The sequence below is a fragment of the Neofelis nebulosa genome, chromosome 1 (assembly GCF_028018385.1).
Source record: "Neofelis nebulosa isolate mNeoNeb1 chromosome 1, mNeoNeb1.pri, whole genome shotgun sequence".
NCBI classification, from domain to species: domain Eukaryota; kingdom Metazoa; phylum Chordata; class Mammalia; order Carnivora; family Felidae; genus Neofelis; species Neofelis nebulosa.
Window position 1 is genome coordinate 31,745,922 of NC_080782.1, and position 26,073 is coordinate 31,771,994.

At 34.6% G+C, this 26,073-nt stretch overlaps 1 protein-coding gene across 9 annotated transcripts in view; it reads right to left on the bottom strand.

The window, feature by feature from the left end:
- Window positions 1-26,073, bottom strand: part of RICTOR (RPTOR independent companion of MTOR complex 2) — a 122,412-nt gene that overhangs the window by 57,582 nt on the left and 38,757 nt on the right. For 8 of the 9 annotated variants that reach the window (XM_058718013.1, XM_058717966.1, XM_058717945.1 and 5 more), the window contains 4 exons: window positions 24,311-24,408; window positions 10,410-10,474; window positions 8,985-9,116; window positions 3,092-3,155 (listed from right to left, as the gene is read on the bottom strand). In XM_058718013.1, the coding sequence (XP_058573996.1) occupies window positions 3,092-3,155; window positions 8,985-9,116; window positions 10,410-10,474; window positions 24,311-24,408 (359 nt within the window). Of the gene's footprint in view, window positions 1-3,091; window positions 3,156-8,984; window positions 9,117-10,409; window positions 10,475-24,310; window positions 24,409-24,870; window positions 25,638-26,073 lie in introns of those variants that run through there. The other variant, XM_058717993.1, reaches the window with a different exon arrangement.

A 26,073-nucleotide genomic window follows, 5' to 3' on the forward strand; every position in this document is an offset into this window, starting at 1 on the left:
ACCAGAAAAGATTTCCTGGATTGGAGGGGGGGGGGGGGCGGGGGGGGAATCAAAAGACATTGAAAATGAACTAGCAAACAAAAAAATCTTCCAAATGAATGAGACAGGTGAAAGAGAAGGAAAAATAACATGAATATTCCTTAATTATTCATGGAACAAGGTATCCTAAAACAACAAATGTTTCTTGCTTTTCTTTAAAAATAAAGAAGATTAATACTTATATAGAAAATTTTTAAACTTTTAAAATGCATACAAAAAACGACAGTGACCTAGCCACTGTAATATTAATATTAATTTCTACTAAGTCAGTTGCCAAGATGTTGCTGAAAAAAAAGAAATACGTACTTTGGTTGTTAAAATTACCAAGGAAATTACAGTTCCTCTAACCAATACTGGCCACTATTCACTCAGCAAGTATATTTTCCTTTTAACTCTATCTGATTTTAGCTAAACCAAGGAGGACCCCTGAGCCATCATTCTTCCTCTGAGCCTGTATCCTACCACCAGGTATAAGCAATTTTCCGGCTCTTGGATTCACCAATGATATCTGCCTTAAATAACTCTGTTATTTCAGAACAGAAGAAAATAGTATTTTTCTTATAGCCTTACTAAATTGTAAAGGGTATGTTTACTTTTACTGGGATGTTTTATAAACTAAATTGTAACGTGCCAAAACCTTTTACAAAACTGAAATAAAATATTTACTGAATAATTCAGAGAAGCTGAATTTAACTGTTTGAATCTACCTGGAATTGTCTTTTCTTCTGAATGCAATTTTTAGAGCAGCAATTCCCAAAGAATGGTCCAGAAAACTAGGTCTCTAGGATATCTTCAGAGATTCTGTGAAGTTAAAACTATTTTCATAATAATACAAAGACCTTATTTGTCTTTTTTACTCTCCATCTCTCACAAGTATATACTGAAGCTTCCAGAGGCTCCATAGAATGTGAAATCACAACAGATTGAGTGCAGAGGCAAATATGACAATCCAGCTACTACCTTCTAGCAAGACAAACATTTAAGAGATTTTCAAAGATCTCAAGTAATGCCATTGTGTTCACTAAGTTTCTTTTTGGAAAATATGGTTATTTTTATAAAAATGTTTATTTTTGATGGGCTTCTTATTTTTAATATGCTAATATATATTTTAATTGCTCATGCATAATTGCTAGTATGACAAATATTGACATATATCAACTCAAATAACCAAAGTTATTTTTGTTCTTCAGAAACAAATTTGGTTTTCTTGAATTCTCAAAATCATGGCAGAAGGAGAGACTGTATGAGTAAGTAAAAACCATACATCTAATTTCTAAATTTAAATTTGAAGAGTCAAATCACAGTCCCAATGCAATAGTTCACCTGTAACAAAAATATTGTAATCTATCTTCAATATCACTCTTACTAGAATTGTGAATTTTTTTTAAGACACTCATTCATTTACTTCTTCCTTACTATGCTCACCTGTGGGTACCATTACTAACCACAAGCTGGACAATTGGAAGAAAAAGGAGAAAGATGAGATCTAGTTAATGTGCAAATTCAACATACTACCATCCTGGAGTATGCACTGAATTCAAAGGTGGGTAAAGAGGAGAAGGGTTAAAATTTTTAATGTTTTAAAAATAACTGAAATAATTTTAGATGTTTTTACATTAAAACAACTATATACTGCATGAGTCTCATAAATGTTTAGGATGAAACATAATACCTAGGATGAAACACGAAAAATTCTTACATAAGCTGATTTCTAACCAAGTTAACGCTTAGTTCACGGTGTTCTTCTGCCATTAGGGTATCACATTAAATAACAATAAAAATTCCTTGAAAACCTCTTATTAGAAGTGTTACAGATTATCCTTAACACTATTGCAGAATTTAGATTTTGACCTTTTATCCTGTAACATGGTCTGAACTGCTTATTGTAACTGCCTATGGATTGTATCCAAATTCATCTTCAAAACAACCAGCTTATAACTAGTTGTGACATGCATTTAAATGGTATTAATTCTAAGCATACAAGTAACAAAAATCAGAGTGGGGAACAAGTAATCCTCTTTCTCCAATAACATATCAAAGCAGTAATTTCATTTACATGTCTATTACAGGAAGAAATACAGCAGTTCCTCCCTACCCCCTTATCCATGGGGGATATGTTCCAAGACCCCCAGGGGATGACTGAAACCACAGATGGTACTGAATTTTATAAGTAAACTATACTAAAAGCCTACTTTTGACTGGAAGTCTTACATAGTCAATCAACACATATTTTGTATGTTCTATGTATTATATACTGTGTTCTTACAATAACATAAGCTAGAGCAAAGACACTGTTAAGAAAATCATAAGGAAGAGATAATGCATTTACTGTTCTGTACTGTATTTATCGAAAAAACCCATATGTATACATATATTGTCTGTGTGTGTGTGTGTGTGTGTGTGTGTGTGTGTGTGAGAACCCACGAAGCTTAAACCCGTGTTGTTCAAGGGTCAAGTATACTGTTTTTTACTGTACCTACATACCTATGATGAAGTTTAAATCATAAATTAGGCACAAGAGATTAGCAACAATAACTAGCAATAAAATAGAACAATTATAACAATATATTGTAATAAAATTTATGACTGTGGTCTCTCTCTCAAAATATCTTATTGGACTGTACTCCCCCTTCTTGTGGTGATGTAAGATGATAAAATGCCTATGTGAGGACGTGTGGGAGGTGATGCTCTAGGTACTGTGACATAACATTAGGCTACCACAGACCTCCTGACCATATGGCAGAAGGCAAACCAAGCTTGACCTTGGGTAATCAAAACTGCAAATAAGGGCGGACTGATGTATTCTTTACAATGAACATTTTATCAAAAAATATTGTGCTAGCTGTACCCGATCACATCACACAGAATATTTATGCTTACCTCTAGGTTTAATAGACCTATTTACCTCATATAATTTTAACCAAGCAAAAATGTTTAATGGGAATTTAGCCTTTTTTCTAGAAAGATTTCATAAAACAGTCTAAATCTAAAAATGTAAAATATTTAGCATGAAAACCAAAACTCTGCCTTTTCTCTCAGACATAGAGCATACCTTTCTGACTAATCGAAGTGCTTGTGTCCTCTCTACCTCGTTGCTCTGCTGTATGTCAATGCACCTAAATAATACACAAAATATTTAATTATTGATAAAAAATCTTAGTAAACAGTTTTTTGTATAATACCACCAGATCAGACCCATCTTCATAATGTTATATGGTATTTTAAATTTTAACACATGTGATTTTTCAATACCAGCAGATATTTAGTTAACTTACATCTCTCTAGCGATATGTTATAATAGAGCATTTCAAAACTACTTCATTTAAAACTCCAGAAAAGAATATAGTAAATAATTTACAGAATTATGTACATCGATAGAGAAATAATGAACTTATAAAAAAGCTAAGTATCAGAAATCTACTGAAAAGATTATTCATCTATCTTTGATAAAATTCACAATTTTATAAAAACTGTGAAGGAAAAAGTTTTCCAGCTTATGTTTTAGTTTAAATGTGACTTTTAACCAGAGCCTACATTTTATATATTATGACTAAGTTAAAAGTCATATACTAGCCACAGGAATTCTATTTTTCCAAATATAATTTAATATCTAAGTGCACTTCAAAACTTAATGCTCAATCAGATATCACGTATCTAACATTTCTCTGTAAAATTTATTAAATTACTCAATTTCTTAAGAGTCATTGGTTTATGTAGCAGAATAACTCATTTTTATTTACGTTTAGGTAGTTCACTATTCTAATCAATACATATAGATAGTTTGCTACTGAAAAAGCATTTCTTCTATCTGAATACAATTAAATCTAAGACAATTTTATTAAAAAGTAAATAAACACAGAATCTCATTTCTGGCCACAACAAAGTAGCTGGATCAGACCAACCCTCCAGCCAAAAACAACTATAAAGATTAAGTAAAATACTTCCTTAAAAAAGTATGTTAAAATACTTTTAAACTGTTAAAAGGGCAATGGATGATAATCTCTGAAAAGAGATGGACAAGCTCCACATCCAACCAGGCTTTGTCCCGAGAGGCACGTGTCAATCCCCACTTTTAGGGAAATAGAGTCCTAGCAGAAAACAAAAGTCTTGCAACACTGGAGTGACAGGTTGAACTTTGGTGCAGCCAATGTGGCTGTGACTTAAGGAGAAAAATCCCAGAGGAAAGAAAACATAGGAAAGTGAATGCAAATCTTCATGCAACCTCCTCTCCAAGGCACCTATCAATTCCTATGTTGTGTGGAAGCACCTATCCAAGAAACCAAACAAAAAGCTACTCCTGCAAAGCTAAGGAATTAAGCAGAAATTTCGGCAGGTGTATAACACTCTACAATAGATAGTAGGACTCAAGGCTGGTCAAGGTGAAGAGGTTCTGCCAAACATCTACAACTATTACTTGAGATCCCAAATATAGCCACTCCATAGAGCAAAGGCAAAGCTAAAAGTAAACTTTAACGAAATCAGTGTGATAAGCCAACATTCTAGAATAAAGCTCAAGTGTCTTAAGAGGAAAACAGCATGATCCAATGGCAGATATTCTGAATACATAATTTTTACATTCAATCATATAATAATATGAAGTATGCTTTAAAACAAAACAAAAGGCCAAGTCACCAAAATCCAAGAAAAGAAAATTACAACCAAAATAGAACACTGGTGATTCACATATTGTTGTTGTCATAAGAAGGCTATAGATGCCTATGATAAATACGGTCAAAGTAAATAGAAGGAAACATGGAGAAATAAAGCAGCGACCTAGAATCTTTAAATAAGAGTAAAACAAATCATAGAAATACAGTAACAGAAATTAAAAATTCAAGAGACTGATTTACTAGCAGGACGGAGTTAAAAAACAAACAAAAAACAAACAAACAAACAAACAAACAAAACAGGTGAGTAGAAAGTAACCACACTAAAGCACAGAGATTTACAACAGAAGTTGAAAATACAGTAAGGACATCAGAGACCTGTGGCACAGTGAACAGATCCAACACTTCTCCCAGACATGGGAGAAGAAAAAACAGAAGAGAAAAAAACCTTTTAAATAGCCAGAGAAAAAGATGTATCACTTACAAAATATCAACAAGAGACTACTTACTGTTCAAGTTAAAAAAAAAATCCAGAAGACAGTAACTTATTTAAAGTATTGAAAAGAGGAACCAGTCACAAAAATAGCCTTCAAATATGAAGGCAAAAAGAGAAACATTTACAGACAAATAAAAGATGAGAGAGAATTCATCTCAAGAAGACCTGCATTACAAGAAACAGTAAAGGAAATTCATCAAACAGAAAGTGATGCAAGATGAATGAAAATGTGCAAATACAAGAAAAAATGACATCAGAATGAGTAAATAATGTAGGTAAATGTCAACAGTTCCAATTTAAAACAGTAGGGTTTTGTAGGGTTACAAATATATGTAGAAATAAAAACTATAACAGTAATACAAAGAGCAGAAGGGAGATGATATAAACCATTAGAGGTTTCCTGCATTGTTCTGGTTGTAATAAAACGCTAAACCTGAATATCAAGGATATGAGTTGTAATCTCTAGGGCAACTGCTAAGCGAAGACTTTATAACCAAGATATTAATAGAAGAGGAAAAGATATTGTGCACTATTGCAAAAGAAACAAAAAGGAGGAACACAAAAACAAAGAACCAGTGTGACAAACTCAACATAGCAAACAAACTCAAATGTATGAGAAAATTAACACCAAGAAGAACTCATAAATAAATATATATATATATTTATATAATTACATTGCATAAAGTCCACAGACCATGCATATTAAAATACACTAGACAGTCTAGATGTTCCAATTAGAAGACAAAGATAAGATAATCAAACTAGATTTAAAAACAAACAAAAAACCTATATGGTGTTTACAGGTGAGAAAATTTAAATGTAAAGACAAAAATAACAGAAAGTAAAAGCATGGTAAAGGATATATCTTGCAAACCCTAAATCAAAGTGAGGATAGCCATATTACTATGAGGTAACATGAACCCTCATAAAAGATGTACTCCTAGGAATAAAGAGGGACATTTCATAACTATAAAAGTATTAGCCCAATGTGAAGGTTTAACAATTCTATATATGAATGGTTCAAAATATATAAATGATTGGCAAAAGGAGGAGAAAATCTGAATAGTACTATAAGTGTTAAAGAAATTGAATCCATAATCTTAAAACTACTTAAAGAAAACCCTCTGCCTAGATTCACTGGTAAATTCTGGGGGGAAAAAACCAACAACAATAACAGTATCCATCTTACATAAAGTCTTCCAGGGAACATAAAAATAGGGCAACACTTCCCTAGTTGTTTTACAAAGCAAAAAACAAAAAACAAAAAACAACTTCTTGGTTCCAAAACTAAACCAGGACATTAGAAGAATGGAAAAATATAAGCCAATACCATTCATGAACTTAGCTACAAAAATCTTCCACAAAATATTATCAAACCAAATTCAGATAATATTTAAAAAGGACAAAACGGGCGCCTGGGTGGCTCAGTCGGTTAAGCGTCCGACTTCAGCCAGGTCACGATCTCGCGGTCCGTGGGTTCGAGCCCCACGTTGGGCTCTGTGCTGACTGCTCAGAGCCTGAAGCCTGTTTCAGATTCTGTGTCTCCCTCTCTCTCTGACCCTCCCCGTTCATGCTCTGTCTCTGTCTCAAAAATAAATAAACGTTAAAAAAAAAATTAAAAAAAATAATAATAATAAATAAAAAGGACAAAACACACAACGAACACGTGGTGTTTACTTCAGGAATGCAAACAAGAAAGATACTAAACTTAGAAAGGGAGAAATAAAACAGTCACCATTTGCAATTAACAATTACGTACATAGAAACTGTAAGATAATTTTGACAACAATTAGAATTGAAAAATTGAATCTAGCAAGATCACTAAATAAAGTTGACTATCCAAACCAAAACCCAAAAACTCACAATTATTTTTCATATATTAGCAGCAAAAAATATGAGAAAGAAAAAATTTAACTTACATTAACACTATCATTAAAAAGTACCTTAGAATAAACATAACAAATATGTGCAAGACCTCTGCACAGAAAACTACAAAATACTGTTGAGAGACATTACAGTTCCAAGTAAATAAAAGTTTAGAGTATGCAATATTAAGATATCAATTCACCCCAAATTAATCTAAAACTTCAGTGCAATTACCACTAAAATCCTAGAATGTTTTAAGGAAATGGACAAGTTGGTTCTAAAATTTATATGAAAATACAGGACATAAAATAGCCAACACAGTCTTGAAGAAAAGTTGGAGGACTTACACCAACAGATATTAACACATATCAAGCTGCAGTCATTAAAACAGTGAGAAACAGGGGCAAGAACAGACAGACAGACTAACTAAAGAGACTAGGGAATGTAAAAACAGATCCGTAACTATCAGTTATCTGGTTTACAACAGAAGTGTCACTACTCTAGACAAGAGAAGAAAATCTCTTTAATAAATGCTGCTAAAATGTACTGCATACCCATAAAAATGAATCATGACCTGACGCCTAATTAAACATACAAAGGAATAAAACCTTTCGGGGAAAACATAGCATAGTATCTTCTAAGAGTACAGGAACATGAACTATAAAATCAGATTCTATTATTTAGGAAGAGACAAAAGGCTAAACAGACGGACTTGGAGAAGATACTGTCAATACATATAAGGAATCATATCCAGAACATCAAGAACTCCTATATAATGAGACAGACAGACAATTCAATATACAAATGAGCAAAAGACAAGGATGTCCAAATAGCCAACAAACAAATGAAAGGTGCTTAACATCATTCCTCATTAGGGAAATGCCAACTAAAACCACAAGGAAACTCGGGGTGCCTGGGTGGCTCAGTTAGTTAAGCGTCTGACTCTTGATTTCGGCTCAGGTCATGATCTCATGGTTCATGAGTTTGAGCTCTGTATCAGGCTCTGCACTGACAGAGCCTTTCTCTCTAAAAAACTAAATAAACTAAAAAAACAAACAAACAAAAAACCCACAAGGAAACTCAAAATGAACTCTACAGCAGAAAGTCTAGAAGTAAAAACTGAAAGCAAGTGCTGATGAAAATGTTGAGAGACTGGAAGTTTCCAACATCATTGGTAGGAATGTAAATCAGTACAATCACTATGGGAAAATGGAAGTATTTAGGAAAGCTAACTAGACATAAACCTATGATCCAGCAGTTCCTACACATACCTAAGAGAAAGTAGCGCATATGTCCACCTATAAGAATGTTCAGGCGCTCAATAGGTTAAGCGCCCAACTCTTGATTTCACCTCAGGTCCCGATCTCACGGTTCCTGAGATCAAGCCCTGCATGGGGCTCTGGGCTGACAGCATGCAGCCTGCGGAACCTGTTTGGGATTATCTCTCTCCCTCTCTCTGCCTCTCCCCCGTGCAAGCATGTGCTTTCTCTCTCTCTCAAAAACAAAACAAACAAAAAAGAAGAAAAAGAATGTTCAGGGCAGCTTTACCCAAAATAGCCAAATACTGATAACAACCCAGAAAATCACCAATAGAATGGAAAAAATGAACTACAGTCTATTCATAACATGAAATATTACACAGCCTTTAAAATAAAAACCAACCTGGATAAATCTCACAAGTAACACTAAGGAAAGAAAAGAGTAACTATGTAATTTTCCAATATATGATGCTCAAGAACAGGGAAAACTGGTTTACAATGAGAAAAAGCAGAATAATGTTTAGTATTGGTTGCAGACAAAAGGGAAGTTGACTGGGATGCTGAAAATATTCTCTTATTTAGGATAATGGGGTATTAGTTTGTATATACTTATAAAAATTATCAGGTTTTACACTAAAAATTTGTACACTTCATGATATGCATGTTAAAACTTAATACATAATTAAAAAAAAAAAAACACAGCTCTTGTAAAATTACCTTGCTATTAAATAGTCCACTTTCAATTTTAGCACCTTCTGCAGAATACTGGAGTCTTGGATGAGATATCGAAGAGCTCGCAGCCCTGCTGCCCGTACTTCTTTTGCTTCATTCAATAAAGCTAACCGCAAACTGCAGGAAAACAAAAAAGTTTTGCTGCATGAGTGTCAAATACACATAAAACTATGGTACCAAATTCTTCCTTAATTTGAAATAAGCAAAACTACTAGTCATTTTACATATATAAAAATCATTCACTGTAATATGGAACTTCAGTAATCTGTGCTGCTTCGTATATTCTTAAAAATCAAGAAAATGTTATTTTGCCCTACTTTCTGTAGTTTTATATAAGCAATGGGAAATTAAATTAAATATGCTTTTTTCAAGGTATATCACATACACCTCTACAATCTATTCCTCTCTGCCTACCTGGTTCCACCCCTCTCAACGAATCATTGGCTTAGGGGTACCTGGGTGGCAGAGTTGGTTACGCATCTGACTCTTGATCTTGGCTCAGGTCACGATCTCACAGTCTGTGAGCTCATGCAGCACACTGGCTCTGTACTCATGGTGCTGAGCCTACCTGGGATTCTGTTTCTCCTCCTCTCTGCCCCTCCCCCGCTCATGCATGTGTGCACTCACTGTCTTTCTCTCTCGAAGTAAATAAATAAACTTAAAAAAAAAAGAATCACTGGTTTAAACCAAGAAATACTTTATGGCCGTAGGCACAGACTATATATATGTTTTAATTCCTAAGCACACCAAAAAGATGGCTCTTGAGATTATAACATTATGCCTCTGTCGGTGGGCTTGAGAAAATAAAGTCTACCATCAGCACACTCTATCTTAAGGGAGGTCTAGAGATTACTGTACAGGTTCTTCTTGTTCTTAGGAATAATTAAGAGCTCTTGTTCTATGAATTTCAGATTTAATTTAGGAGCTTCAATAGTAGAAATCCATGTATTTTCCATCATTAGCTTTGATTAATTACATTTGATAATTAAAAAGTATCAGTAAGAACAACAGGATAACAATTAAAAAGTACTGGAGATCCGGGGCACCTGGGTGGCTCAGTCGGTTGAGCCTCCGACTTCGGCTCAGGTCATGATCTCAGTTTGTGAGTTCGAGCCCCGCACTGGGCTCTGCGCTGACAGCCCAGAGCCTGGAGCCTGTTTCAGATTCTGTGTCTCCCTCTCTCTGCCCCTTTCCCGCTCATGCTCTGTCTCTTTCTGTCCCTCAAAAATGAATAAACGTTAAAAAAAATTTTTTTTTTAAGTACTGGAGATCATAAATTTTTCTAATATTCAAACAACTGTTTCCACAAAATTAAATATAGGGTGTCATACTATCTTTTTGGTTTAGAATTAGTAAATTTGAAATTACTAAAATCCAGAGAGGTAAAGGAGAGAACTAAACTATACTTACCAAATTATGATATCCTCATAGTTAAAACCCAATTTTTCTTCACTATGGCCAATATCACAAAGAAGCTGTCAGAAAACAAAAGTATGTGAATGTGTTATGTATTTTTGTCTATTTATGTATACATTCCCTTTAGACTGAAAAATATAGTATTTATCTCCAACAAATATCAGAAAATATATGATTTTATTACTGTTCAAGTATGCATATTTATTTCTACTGCATTACTGTGTTTTTATTTGACCTGCCAGTTTTAGGTTTCTTTAACCCTCCTTTTTGTTTTCATTTGAATCAACCAATTATGCTTTATTATTCTTTATCCCCCCTCAATAAGTTTACAGTTTTAAAACTATCTTTTAATGGTTACCATTGAGATTACAATGTGCACTGTTAACTAGTAACAGTCTAACAGATATTATTACTTTACCATGTCCTCAACAATGCTAGACTCTTAAAACACTTGAATTTCATTTACTACCCTCACCTTTCACTTTACTGTTGTTTTTCTACCGATGTTTCAAGCCCCATAACACATTACGGTTATTTTTACTTTCAGTTAATATTTAGTCAATATCAATTTATATTTGCCAACAATTTCACCTTTTCCATTATGCTTCATCTCAGTGTTATCTTAACAGGATATTCTTCCTTCTGTCTAAAGAATCCTCAGTTTGTTGTTGACTTGTTTTATTGGGTGTTTTTATTTACTTAATTTTTAGCCAAGGTTGCTGGTAACAGATTCTTTAAAATTTGTTTACATGGAAATTTTTTTTTCACTTTATTTTTTGGAGGATTATCTTCCTGGATTTATAGATTTATGGGTTAGCTGCTATTTTCTTAAAAGCTTCAAGATGGTTTCTATTATCCCTATTGAAAAGTCTGTTATCAGTCTTACTATTGGCTCTTTTGAAGATTTTTTTTCTCTTTGTTTTTCAGCAATCTTAGTGTTCAGGTGTGGTTTTCTCTGTATCTACCCTGCTTAGGAAAACAGAAATTCCCAAATCTCTGGTTTGATATATTTTAATTAGTTTTAGAAAATTTTGTACATGATCTCTTCAAAATTACTTATTGCCCAATTCCCTCTCTTCTCTTTCTGGTAATTCAAATGTCAGATCCTTTGGTTTATACTGCAAATCTCTAAAACCTGTTTTCTATTTTCTCCATTCTCTTATCTCAGTGCTTTGGCTAGATATTTTCTATTTATCTATCTTCTGATCCGGCCTATCTGATCTTCTACCACACCCGTCTATTGAGTTCTTAATTTTTAGACACTGTTTTACCATTCTTGAATCTTCATCTAACTTTACACATATCAATAATAATAAAAAAAAAAAATCTTCATTTTCACCTATTCTCTCCATATTTCCTCTATTTCCTTGACATGTAAATAATAATTTAAATATTTGAAGTGCTTATTATATAAATGTATGTGAATGATGTAGATTGCCTGTAGATCCGTTTCTACTATGTTCTTCCTTTCATTGTAGTCATGCAGTCCTGTCTCTTGATATACCCTGTAATCTTTGTATATAAAAACTTGTACAGACTCCTGATAATATCTTTGTCCACAGAGGGTTTATCCTCTTTGTTAGGTCACTGGACAATACTAAGTACAGAAAAGTTGCTGCTCTGGTAAGTTTCAATCTACCTCTGGTTTTCCCTTTTCCTCCCCACTCCCCAGGTCTTAACTGAAACCTATTTTCAACTGAAACCTAAGTTTCAACTGAAACTTATTTATTGTTGAGGGAATTAGTCCCAAGAGGATGACATACCTATTTCTGTCTTACAAAAACACTCCAAGCTCCATCCTTATTTTCAAATATTCTTTTGCTTTAGATTTTTAGGTTTCCCATCTCAGATAGTCCCAGGATTCAACAAATGTACTGAGACAAGAATCTCCTTCTAGTAGATTGCCCCTAGGTCTCCACCAAAAGTCTGTGCTGTTTTTTCTGCTGAGTACTCCTGGGCCTAAGGTCTGCGTCCCTAGCTCTCTGCCCACACTCTAAAGTAGCCAGTATCTCCTGGCAAAAGTTGTTGGAGAAGTAAACTCACCTCCACAAGCTTCTCCCTTCTCCAAAGCTTTGGCTCCTATATTTCTTTCTGACTGAGCAGTTTCCTGCTATACCTTCTTCAAACAGGCTTTCCTTGTTTTCATTAAGAACACTGATCTAATACTAACTACTTCCCTCCCACCTGGATGGTATATACCACTTTAGTCTGAGTTTTGAAAACTGACTTTTACCTAAAAGTTACATAGAAGTTTCTCAAGTTATTTGGAGGGCCTAACTGAAATGAATTCGAGATTGATCATTTAATTAACACTGAAGAAACAGAAGGGATTCCAAGTGCTATTATTCTTCCTCAGTATGAAGTTATGAACATCTTAACCATACAGAATAAACCAACCAAAGTGGTGGCCATCACATCGGTCTCTGTGAAAGGAATGGACCCAAGAACGTATTTTAAAAGGCACAAAACTGTAGAAATAAAAAGCTAATCCTATCTTATTGGTAGGCTCCTTATAAAATTTCCTATCCAGTTTCTTCTTTAGAAGGAAAAAAAAAAAAGGCAAAAAAGAAATGTTCCAAATAGAAGAAGGAAGAGAATAGGAATAGAGTAGCTATAAGATAACGCAATATTTTCATAGCAGGGAAGGACACTACACAAATGATCACTTTGTGTGGTAAGGAAATGCTGTGTAAATAAGCAAATAGGCAAAACAAGCTGAAAAGTTTTTGTTCACAGGTCTTTATCCAAAATGTTTATGTTATAAAATCCTCAAAATTCTGAAATATGATGAACAAAGAAGCTACAGACTTTCAAACGGCATGAAATTTTGTTATTTTTATTGCATTTTGTTGCAATGTTAAAAGTACTAAAAAATGGGAGGATGAGGACATCTTTATTATACATAGATATAGATTTAAAATACAATGTAAGATTTCCTAAGCTTTGAGACAAAAGAGAGGAAAATTTATATATCTCTAAAAAGCCAACTGTATACCTAAAAGTTAAATGACATATTCGTCAAAAATATTTGTAAAACTATGATAAGCAAAAGGTTAAGGGCTTGTATTGGTTTGCTAGGTTAGCTATAACAAATACCACAGACCAGGTGGCTCAAACACAGAAACTTACTTACTCATGATTCTGGAGGCAAGAACATCAATGTATCTTGACAGATTCTTTGTTTTGAGGTCCTATCTCCTTGGTTCTCTCTGTCTTCATATGGTTGTTCCTCTGTGTATATCTTTGTACTAATCTCCTTGTTTTATCAGGACACTGGTCATATTGCACTGTGGATCACCCATATTACCTAATTTTACCTCAACTGCCTCTTTAAGGGCCGTATCTCCAAATGCATAAACATTTTGAGGTACTGAGGGTGAAGGTTTCAACGAATGAATTTTGGGAATACATAATTCCGCCCTTAACATTCTATCCTCACATAGCAAAGTAATATAAGCAGGCTCTTATAATGTGAAAGGCCTAAACAAGTTGGGGAAAGATCACTGAGAAGAGGCCAAGAAAAAGTAAAAAGAATTTAATAACATGACGTATTTCCTGTTTCCTAAATTCCGAACCAAATACACTGAAAAGTGCCATTTGAAACAAAGTTTACCAAACTAGCAAGAAATTCCTTTTTAACATGGTTATTCCAAATAAGATAATACACTGTCGGCATTATAAACTGAAATTATAAACCGAAAACATTTTGTAAAATAAATTGGAAAAATGCAGGGCACTTGGGTGGCTCAGTTGGTTGAGAATACGACTCAAATTCCACTCAGATCATGATCTCAAGGTTTGTGGGCTCATGTCAGGCTCTGCCCTAATGGCCTGTTTGGGATTCTCTTTCTCCCTCTCTCTCTGACCCTCCCCTGCTCCTGCATGCTCTCTCGTGCATGCTCACTCTCTCAAAAAATAAACAAATAAGTGAACATTTTTTTAAAAATTGGAAAAATGTACTATGGTCAGGATCTCCTTTTGATGATTTATATGAACAAACTAATCTAAAATGTAAAGTGGTTCAAGCATAAGAGGCTCATGACATTATTTACAGTGGTAAAGAACTAGAAACAAAATGTTCATAAAGGAGGAAACTTACACAACCTATTAATATTATATAATATTTAAACATAAGGAAAAACATGCATAATGTACCCTGTTAAGATGGAAAAAATTCTAAAAGATGTATTTTTTTTAAGATACATATTTAAAAAGTCTATACCATCAATATTTTAACACCAAAAATGAAAATGCAATCATAGGTAATTTATTTTCCTCTCTGCTTTTCTGTATTTTAGAAATGTTAATATATATTGAATATGTAGTATATAACCTAGGGATGGTTAACTATATAAAGAATTCATGAATAGGAACAGAAATAACATTTATTGACTATTAATCTTGTTAACCCTAGAAAATAATATTTTTGTAAATGAAGACAAATGAGGCTTGAAGATAGTAGGTAATATGACTTCCCAAGGCCAAAAAACTATTAAGTGGTAAAGCCAGAAATCTGACCAAGCCAGTCGGGGTCCAGAGTCCACTGTGAAAAATGTTACTACAATTTTGTATTAAAATTAGTTACACAGGGACAAAGGAGGAGGGGAGATTGGATATAAAAAATAAAGAAATAACTGAATATTACCATCTTTATTTCATATCTCCAGCCTCAAAAAATAGTATGACTCTAAAGTCTGGAGAACTGTACTCTGGTCATAAACGCATAAAACAAGTGAAATTAACTATTATTTTTTCCAAAACAGCTAACTAAAAACACACATAAAAACTGCCCATTTCAGCAAAAAACATGAATAGACACTTCTCTAAAGAAGACATCCGGATGGCCAACAGGCACATGAAAAGAGGTTCAACGTCGCTCCTTATCAGAGAAATACAAATCAAAACCACACTCAGATATCACCTCACGCCAGTCAGAGTGGCCAAAATGAACAAATCAGGAGACTATAGATGCTGGAGAGGATGTGGAGAAACGGGAACCCTCTTGCACTGTTGGTGGGAATGCAAATTGGTGCAGCCACTCTGGAAAACAGTGTGGAGGTTCCTCAGAAAATTAAAAATAGACCTACCCTATGACCCAGCAGTAGCACTGCTAGGAATTTACCCAAGGGATACAGGAGTACTGATGCATAGGGGCACTTGTACCCCAATGTTTATAGCAGCACTCTCAACAATAGCCAAATTATGGGAAGAGCCTAAATGTCCATCAACTGATGAACGGATAAAGAAATTGTGGTTTATATACACAATGGAATACTACGTGGCGATGAGAAAGAATGAAATATGGCCTTTTGTAGCAACGTGGATGGAACTGGAGAGTGTGATGCTAAGTAAAATAAGCCATGCAGAGAAAGACAGATACCATATGGTTTCACTCTTATGTGGATCCTGAGAAACTTAACAGAAACCCATGGGGGAGGGGAAGGAAAAAAAAAGGGGTGGGGGTTAGAGTGGAAGAGAGCCAAAGCATAAGAGACTCCTAAAAACTGAGAACAGGGGCGCCTGGGTGGCGCAGTCGGTTAAGCGTCCGACTTCAGCCAGGTCACGATCTCGCGGTCCGTGAGTTCGAGCCCCGCGTCGGGCTCTGGGCTGATGGCTCGGAGCCTGGAGCCTGTTTCGGATTCTGTGTCTCCGTCTCTCTCTGCCCCTCCCCCGTTCATGCTTTGTCTCTCTCTGTCCCAAAAATAAATAAAAAACGTTGAAAAAAAAAATTTAAAAAAAAAAAAAAAAAAAAAACTGAGAACAAACTGAGGGTTGATGGGGGGTGGGAGGGAGGGGAGGGTGGGGGATGGGTATTGAGGAGGGCACCTTTTGGGATAAGCACTGGGTGTTGTATGGAAACCAATCTGACAATAAATTTCATATATTGAAAAAAAAAAAACCTGCCCATTTCAAAGGATTGAAACACACATAAAAACTACACTTAACACTATTAAACATAAGTTAGTATTTGAGATTTCCAGGTATTTGAGATTACTAGCATTGTCACTGTATGGTACCATACATTATTTAAAAAAAAAAAAAAACCAACAACTGCTTATCATAGTATTATGCTCACTTAAACCTTGGACATATTCCAACTCAAACAATAGAAAAATGAAGCTTACAAGTTGTTTATATCAACATATATAAAATATTGTTTTTAAAATGGGAAAAATGTTATACTTTCTTAAACTGATTTGTTTATCTCAATTCCTAAAAAGGCAGTAATTCCATTTTTTTTCTGCTACAGTAGCAATGGATGTTAACAATACAAAATACTTTGAAATCCTAGAAATAAAGTAAACAAAGTCTTGTCAAGGGTTGGTAGAGTACTTAAGTAGCTTAAGTATGTACTTGGTTCTCATTTTTTGTACTATCTTTTTCACACTTGCCAGGTATCCTTGTAGAAAACTATAGATTCAGAGAAACGCAATTCCCAAATTACTCACCTTTTAGACACAAAATATATGACTGTCCATCATTTAACATCTGTTAGAGTTAACAGTTTTGATGAAAAATTTAAAAAAAAAAACCTCTCAAAGTTATTATTATGATCTCCAAAAACCACAATTTGAAAAGTATTTTGAAAGGACTATCATTTTCTGCTATCTACTATCACTGCAAGATAAAAATTTCAACTGCAAGAAACATTTCTTTTTCTTTTCTTTTCTTTTTTTAACTGCAAGACATACTTCTGAGAAAAATGTCCACTCAGTTGGAAACTGGAATATCACAAGTAAAAACTAAAAAGAACAATTTATAACAAAACAGCATATTTGTCATTTTCAGTGCCTAATTCCCAAAGATAGTAATAAATGTTAGGGTGATGCTTTCAATGTGGTTAATTCATGTTTTTGTTTCCAGAATTATAGAAGAGGATCTTCTTAATTAGTCTTAAATGAAAATATCCTTTTTGAATTAGAATTATCCCAAGTAAAGACTAAGCTTTCTATATGTAAATAATTCACATAAGAATAAGAAATCACAGAAGACACTGGTAAGATTTCTGAATTTTTAATTACCAAAAAAAAAAATAGTTTCACTTCCCATCACCAAGAGTTCACCTATTAGAAGTTTCAAAATATTAGGAATAAACTATTCTAGTATAAAATTCTTATAGTGACTGACTCACTACTTTACTAATAATCTCCTAATTTAAATAACCAAACCCTAAAGTACAAATTAAACCCCTTAAGTCTTACTCTAGGAATAGGCCAAAACCAGCAAGAAGAACCCTAAACTGGTGCGTTTAAACAATGAGAATCTTATCCTGCTTCAACAACTGATTGAATTACTAATTAATCTTCTGTCATTAAGTAGTAGTTTGTCCACTACTATCTTAGCCATTTCTGGTAATTTCTTGTCTCCTGTATAAGTTATTAAAATGTAACACTGCCTTCTCTATCACGTAAGTGTGTTAAGAATAAAATCATGAATTATGCTTAGAAATCACTGAAGACCTTTCAAAATATAAGAATCCGTATCCTAACAGATACTGATGCAAAATGCAAAATTATTAGACATCACACTTTTCACTGGGTTTCTGTTGCTCCCATCCCATGTGTTTTTATGACTATCGGTTACAATGCCTAGCTGAATGTGACCAAAACGAGAGAACGTATAGAAGACAATAAGAGAGGGCTACCCTCTCCTTTTAGGAGAGCTGTAAAGATGATGTACCTTAGCCAAATGGAAGGTGTTTCAGAATGAAGCTAACTTTAAAAAAAAAAGAGAGCTGTGAAATGGGAAAGACAGAATGCAATTAACATTTTTTCAGCCCTTGAATTGTTTTGTTTGAAATTAGGACACAACATTTGGTTTTCCTCATCGTGAGAGCAAATAACTTTTTTTTAACTCTAGCTCTGTTGAATTAAGTTTGTTGAATTTGTTTCTTATAAGGCTTTCTTATAAAAACTGAGATATCCAAAAGGAGCAATCAACAATATTATATTCTGACAAAGGTAAAATAGAAGTCTAAACTACCTCTAGGTAATTAAAATATCTGAGATGCTTATTAAAAGTACAATTTTTAAAAAAGATAATGATCAATTAAAACAGGGCAGTTAAATGCTATGTTATTCCCATTTTACTCATATTGCTCTGAAGGTTAAATGAATAGTTCTCCCAAATAAGCAACAGATTGAGTAATCCAAACTTTAAAAAATATATATGTATATATCATCACAGATAAGATTTCCACACCATGGTCTTTTCTGAGTGCCTTTTTTTTTTTTTTTTTTTTTTTTCTTAGAGAGAGAGTGCATGCATGAGCAAGGGAGAGGAGTTAGGGGGAGAGACAAAGAGATAATCTTAAGCAGGGTCCATGCTCAGCGTGGAGCCCAATGCAGGGCTCAATCTCATGACCCTGGGATCGAGACCCAAGTCAAAATTAGTCAGACACTCAAGTGACTGAGCCACCCAGACACCCACAGAACGCACTGTAAAAGCAGGTTTTAAAATAAGAAATACAAAGGCTTTGGCTAAGTAATCACACTTCAAAAATTCTATTCAGCACAAGGAAGTACACAAGTGTTACTATACATGATTTAAAATAGCAAAAAGAGGGGCGCCTGGGTGGCGCAGTCGGTTAAGCGTCCGGCTTCAGCCAGGTCACGATCTCGCGGTCCGTGAGTTCGAGCCCCGCGTCGGGCTCTGGGCTGATGGCTCGGAGCCTGGAGCCTGTTTCCGATTCTGTGTCTCCCTCTCTCTCTGCCCCTCCCCCGTTCATGCTCTGTCTCTCTCTGTCCCCAAAATAAATAAAAAACGTTGAAAAAAAAAAAAAATTTAAAATAGCAAAAAGGGAAAATATTTTTTAATGATGGAATGATTAAATTATGGTATATGTATGTATGTATGTGTATGAATATACATATTTGTATACATATACATATATTTTGTGACTATATCTACACATATATATCTACACACATACATGCAGTTATAAAAACGTAGTAGATCTATATTTATAAAAAGGAAAGGATTCTATGATATATTGGAAAGTAGAAAAAAGCAAACTATAAATCAACATATATCATGATCTTATTTAAAAAAAAAACCTTTGTGCATACATATATAATAAGTGGTAACTAAACTGAGCACTATATTAAACACAACTTTTTGTTTCACTCATTTAATTCTCACAACTCAATGAAATACATACACACACACATACACACACACACACACACACACACACACACAAAATCATATCAGAGAAGGGTAAATACTTCCTAGTGGTTACCTCTAGAGAATGGCATTTTTGTCACAGTGGTGAGGAAGATGGGAAGGGTATCTGAGAGAAGACTTTCACTTTTTACCATATATTGTTCTGTGCTGTTTTAATTTTTTATATTTAGCTTATACTATTTTTGAAGTTTTTTTAAAAAACAGTACCAAATAAAGACTCCTTTGGAACTTTCAATATGAATAGGAGATGAAATATAGGAAAAGAGAACTTTTAGAATGTAAAGACCTGAAATAGTTTCATCTTTAAACAGGTCTTTAGATTATAAGCATGTTGTCAGTTTTAAAAATAGGATACTGAGATTATATTCATCAGCAGTCTGTTATACACACTACTTTATCTAGTGCAATGATGTCAGAAGGCAAGCATGGGTGTGTGACATTCACATGGTTACAGGATCACATCACTAGCACCCTCTCTTCATGCCTTAAAAGGAAGTTTATTTCTGCAGATGAGGTCTACTCTCTAAAAGATTTTAGCCCCAATGATCTACTAAATTAAGTTAATCCTAACAGCAAGCTTCTACTTCATAACAAAACAACTAGTAGTACGACAAAAACTCATATTTAAAATGCAAAATCTTCTCAATGTAATATAAAACCTTTAATTAAACACTTGTTACATACCAGGCTTTGGAGTAAAAATGAAGAGTAGAAAAATAAATACTACATGTGATTTGTGCTTAAGAAACTCAGTTTAATAAGACAGTAACCCACAACAAATAATAACAAGAGAATAGATAAAATTTAGTAGACACACATAATCTGTTATGGGAACACAGAGAAGGGGGACCAACCAACTCCTAACTAGTCTAAGTGGCATCATAATTATTTTTCTTATTTACTTATTCTATAAAGATATTCATACAGATTTCTCAGAATTTCTAACCATACAAGGAAATGAACTTACAGATTTTACAGAAATACCAGCTATGTAAATGTTTACAAACTTAGCTCTCCAACAAAATGGAATTCAAAGGCATATTATATTATGATTAAATTTACAGTAAGCATTTATTTTGCACAGGGTGCTTGAAGAAATTTTATAATAAAATCTACAGCCATTTATTTACAGTGGTGGTTCTTAACCAGGGGCAATTCTGTTCCCAAGGAAATATTTGGCAGTGTCTGGAGGGAGACATTTTTGTTTGTCACAACTGGTGGAGGTGTGCTACTGGCATCCAGGGGATAGAAGCAGGGATGCTGTTAAACATACTACAATGAAGAAGACAGCCTCCCAAAACAAATAATTATCTGGCCCAATATGTCGGAATTACTGAGGTCAAAAAAACCCTGTTACAGTAACAGCTTACCAATCTGCAATTTGTGAACTCTTAAGCAGACTCATGTCCTTAGAGTCAGCCAAGAAAAACAAAAACAAAAAACAAAAAAACAACTATAAAAATGGCAAAAAATACAAAAGCAAACAAAAACAAAGGCACTACCTGTTACGAAGTACATATTGTGTGCCAGGCATTGTACTGAGACCTTGCCTCTTTACCTGAGTAAAGAAATCTGCCTGAGACTGCCTTGCTAGTTAGGGTCAGAGCTAGGCTGTAAGTCTCTATCTATTTGATCTAAAGCTCATGTTTTTCCCATTGTTATCATAGGGCAGAAAACTGATTTTATCAAGTCCAGTGTTCATGGACTTTACTAATGGGAGAGTCCCTCAGACCCCAACTCAAGGTTTAGTGCCTCATATTGTAGACAAATTCTAGTAAGTCTGGTTTTCTGGTTTTAAATCCATAAATAATCTATAATAGCAAATAGAAGGTTGCTATAAGCTAGCACAAGGGCCAGACGGAAATGTGAAAATTACAAAGAGAGGATATAGCAAAACAAAAAACAAGAATACAAGAAGCCCCCAAGCCTAGGGCCTTTATTAAGGAGATAAATCATTCTGTTATCTACAGTGGTACAATGGGGGAAGAGACAGGGAAAGAAGAGAGAAATGAGGGAAAGAGACAGAGGGAAGGGGGTAGAGAAAGGTGAAGAGAGGTGACAAAGGGGAAGAAGGGAAGAAGGAAAGAAAGAGAACAGAGAAGGAGAGAGTGAAGGGAAGACGGGGGAAAAGAGAATGGGAGAACACATATCAAGGAAAGACCAAGTAAAGAAAACAACTTAGTGAAATACTGTGGGTAAAATTCAAAGATACAGAAGCAGTGAAATGGAAAAGGGAAGAAGGGAGAGGGCAAGTGACCTTAACCCAGAGAACCTGAGATTGAGACAGAAATAAATGGAAAACAGAGAAAGGAAAAAGGTGTCCAACAGATTCCTAAAATTAATGCTTAAACTACTATTCCAAAAAGCCTATATATGTACTGTCCATTATGGTTGGTATTTACTAGCCACAGGTTGCTATGAGCACTGTAAATGTGGCTAGTCTGAATTAAGATGTACTACATGAATAATATACATATTTGATTTCAAATATTTAGTATAAAAATATTAATAAACATTTCATCATTAATGTTTTATACTAATTATATCAAATGCAATAATCTGGATGTACTGGATTAAAGAAAATGTATTGTTAAAAATAATTTCGCATGCTTCTTTTTCCTTTTTTAGTGTGGTACTAGAAAATTTTAAATTATATTTGTGGTTCGCATTATACTTCTACTGGATGATGTGCTCTAGATTTTTAATATTGCCTTAAGATCCATACTAGTGCCAGAGTGAAAAAAAAAGAAATCACTGCCATCCTTACATCCATTCCCAACTTTCAGAATCCCAGCTGGCAAAAGATGTGGAACTACGTATCAAGATGTCAACCTGATTATGACAGGAACCATGAGTTCAAACAGGACATAAATCCATATTAAATTTGTTTTAAATGGTTAAATCTAGGCAAATGGTTAAGATTTATTCAAGATGAGTGAAGAATGTGAGATAAAACTGGGAAATTTAATAGAAGGGAGTGAAACCAGGAGATACCATTACAATCTTGAAAGAACTTTGGGTCTAAAAGACTTGACATTAGCTGATGAGCACACTGAAGAATGCATTTGAATATTTTCATTACATTCATTAAAAAATGAAAACATACCTACGGATATTTTGGAAAACTCTTTCTCAAGCACTTATTCAATGCTTTTGGAAGTTGCTTTAAAAATATTACTTTCTGGGGTGCCTGAGTGGCTCAGTCAGTGAAGCATCCGACTCTTGATTTTCAGCCCAGGTCATGATCACGGTTCGTGAGTTCACATGCTGCATCGGGCTCCGTGCAGACATTGCGGAGCCTGCTTGGGATATTCTCTCTGTCTCTCTCTCAAAAATAAATAAACAGGGGCACCTGGGAGGCTCAGTTGGTTAAGCATCCAACTTTGGCTCAGGTCCCGATCTCGTGGTTCATGAGTTCAAGCCCCGCATCGGGCTCCATGCTGACAGCTCGGAGCCTAGAGCCCACTTCGGATTCTGTGTCTCCCTCTCTCTCTGCCCCTCCTCTACTCACGCTGTCTCTGTCTCTCAAAAATGAATGTTACAAAAAAATAATAAAAAAAAAATACATGCCAGAATATTCCAAACTTCACAAAAGAAAAATTAACATGTATGTACTTACTTCTCTAACTATGAAAAAAAATCCGCTCTATATAGAGCATTATTTCACATCACCATACTGAAAAAACAATTTTGGTACACAGTGACTATATTTTATCCATTTATACCTGTGAAATAAAGTCCAAGCCATATCCAATTATTAATTAAACATTTTGGAAAGATTAAAACAGTGCCACTCAAACTTTAATGTACACACAATTTATTTGAGAATCTTTCTTAAAATGGAGATTCTGGTTCATTAGGTCTAGGGTGGAACTAAGCAGTACGTTTCAAACAAGCTTCAAGGTGATGCCAGTGCTGCTGGTCTGTGGGTCACACTTTGAGTAGTACGGGGCTAAAATATATAATTATTCCCAAATTTAAAATGTAGCAGAACAATGTATATTTAGTAAACTAAAAAAAATAGTAATTTTTCCCAAAGGAACCATTCTGTTTCCTATTTATGGCATCACCTCAAATAACAGGCATTTTAGTGTTTCCAAGAGTTGGTTGTCCAGAATTGCTTCAAAAACCTACCGTCTATCAAAGTCAAGAATTCTTGGATTCTAACAAAGATCAAGTCAGTATTTATTTGGGATGAGGGCCCCTATGTTTATCCTAGGCTCTAATTGAGATCCAGAAAATGGACATAGAATATCAGGGAAAAGAGAGAGGAAGTTTTATTATTTCTCTAGAAATTATGGTGTGCGCACACACACACACACACACACACACACACGCACACACACACACACATACTTATTAACTATAAACATTTATCATATATTATCACATAAAAATGAGTTATTATTAAAAAGGCAAAAGAAACACATGTGAAAAATCCTGAAGACTGGAAGATGGACTTCTTAGTGACTGTTTTCGTTATTCTTTTCTGAACCTACCAAATTTTCTACAAGCAGCACATAATACTTCCATTATTCAAATACACTGTAATTAATAACACATAACAAAATCCATGAGCAGCAGCAGAGGAAAGCACTAATATTGGGTGATTCCCCAAGAATTTGTTAATGGTAGTTAAAAAGCATCGGAAGTAAGTATAATGACCAGAATTTTAGATGATCATATTAATAAAGACTCAAGTTGCTTACCTTAGTAAAGTTATTCAGATGGCCTAGTTTTCTCATATTTGATACTCCTTGCAATTTGGCCACATTTTGGAGAATCTCCCTTAAGTTGTCAGAAGGTTCTAGAAGAAAAGATAAGAGAATTTAACATAATTTTAAAAGAGTATTTTCCCAACCAAACACATAAAACATGCAGTATAAAAATTCCGCAACTTTGGCTCTTGGCTTAAAGTCTTACTCTCTATCTCAAATCCATCTACTTAGATGACTTCAAAGTCCATGTGGATGACTCATTAAATGACCTTCATGCCTCTACTCCATTCATACCTACGGTCCAACTCTGTGTATCTTCACCTGGAATTATTCATAACTACTAAATCTTAAATTTCAGCATCCCAACAATCACTTTTGGCTACAACATACAACAGACACCAAAAAAATACTGTCCTATTCGAATCAACCAAAAAACTGAACAAGATATATGAAACTACAGTTCTCAAAACATGGGACATCAGGAAGTAAAGAACAGTGATCCCTGAGAGATGAGAAACACACAAGTGTGCCCTACAATTGCCCCATCTTACTGTCTTAAGAAAGCTTCCAGGCCGGGGTGCATGGGTGGCTCAGTGGGTTAAGCATCCGGTCTTGATTTCAGCTCTGGTCAAGATCCTGCTGTTCATGAAGTTGAGCCCCATGCTGGGCTCTGCGCTGATGGTGTGGAGCCTGTTTGGGATTCCCTCTCTCCCTCTCTCTCTGCCTCTCCACTGCTCGTGCTCGCTTGCTCACTCTTTCTCTCTCTCAAAATAAACATTTAAAAAAAGTTTCCAGGCCTTGCTGCTGAGAGGAGAAATCCAGGCAAGTATTCTAAGCTTTAAAGACAGAGCTCAGAATCCAAGGAAACCAAAAAGAATTAGAAAACAGGGCCTGACACAGAGAGAAACTCTGAAGATCGGCAAAGGAACCCCTGAGGTAGTAGGTATAGCAGTGACTGGTGCATGTGTGTGAAGAAATTACTACTCAAAAGAATTAAAGGGAAAGGACCTTGCATGCACACAGGACAGGGAGCAGTGCCTGTTCCTAACAGCCAGACTGAGAATCTGTATGGTTCATGTGCAGTGGTTAGAAAAGTCTTGGCTATGTAGTAGGGAACAATCAGATAACAGACTAAACACTTCTTTTATCCCACATAACAAATCTTCAAAGCTAGACTTGAAAGAATTAAACTATTTCCAAATAATTAAACTGTCTCAAACCAAAACTCAAGATTTATAAGAATTAGAAAAAATATGAAGCACCTAACAAGGCAAAATTTACAAGGTTTAACAGTCAGTCAAAATTGATCAGACACTCAAAGAAGCAGGAAAATATGACCTATCATAGGCAGAAAAATTAATCAACACAAAATGACCCAGAACTGACAGAGATGTTAGAATTAGCAGAAAAGAACATTAAAACAATTTTTATAACTATAGTCTATATGTGCAAAAACTTAAGGAGAAGCATGAAAGGTGTAAAAATCACTCAAATTGAATTTCTGAAGATGAAAAGTAAGTCTAAATGAAAATATGCTGGATGAGAATAAATACATAACTTATAGATGGCAAGAACTGCTAACTTGAAATTATCCAAAATGTAATACAGAGAAAAGAGAAACAAATGAAAGAACATCAGTGAACTGAAGGACTTCAAGTAACACAATTACAAAATATATAACTGGAGTCCTCAAGGAAAGAAATGGGGGATAGAAAAGTTATTTGAAGAAATAATGGGTGAAAACTTTCCAAATT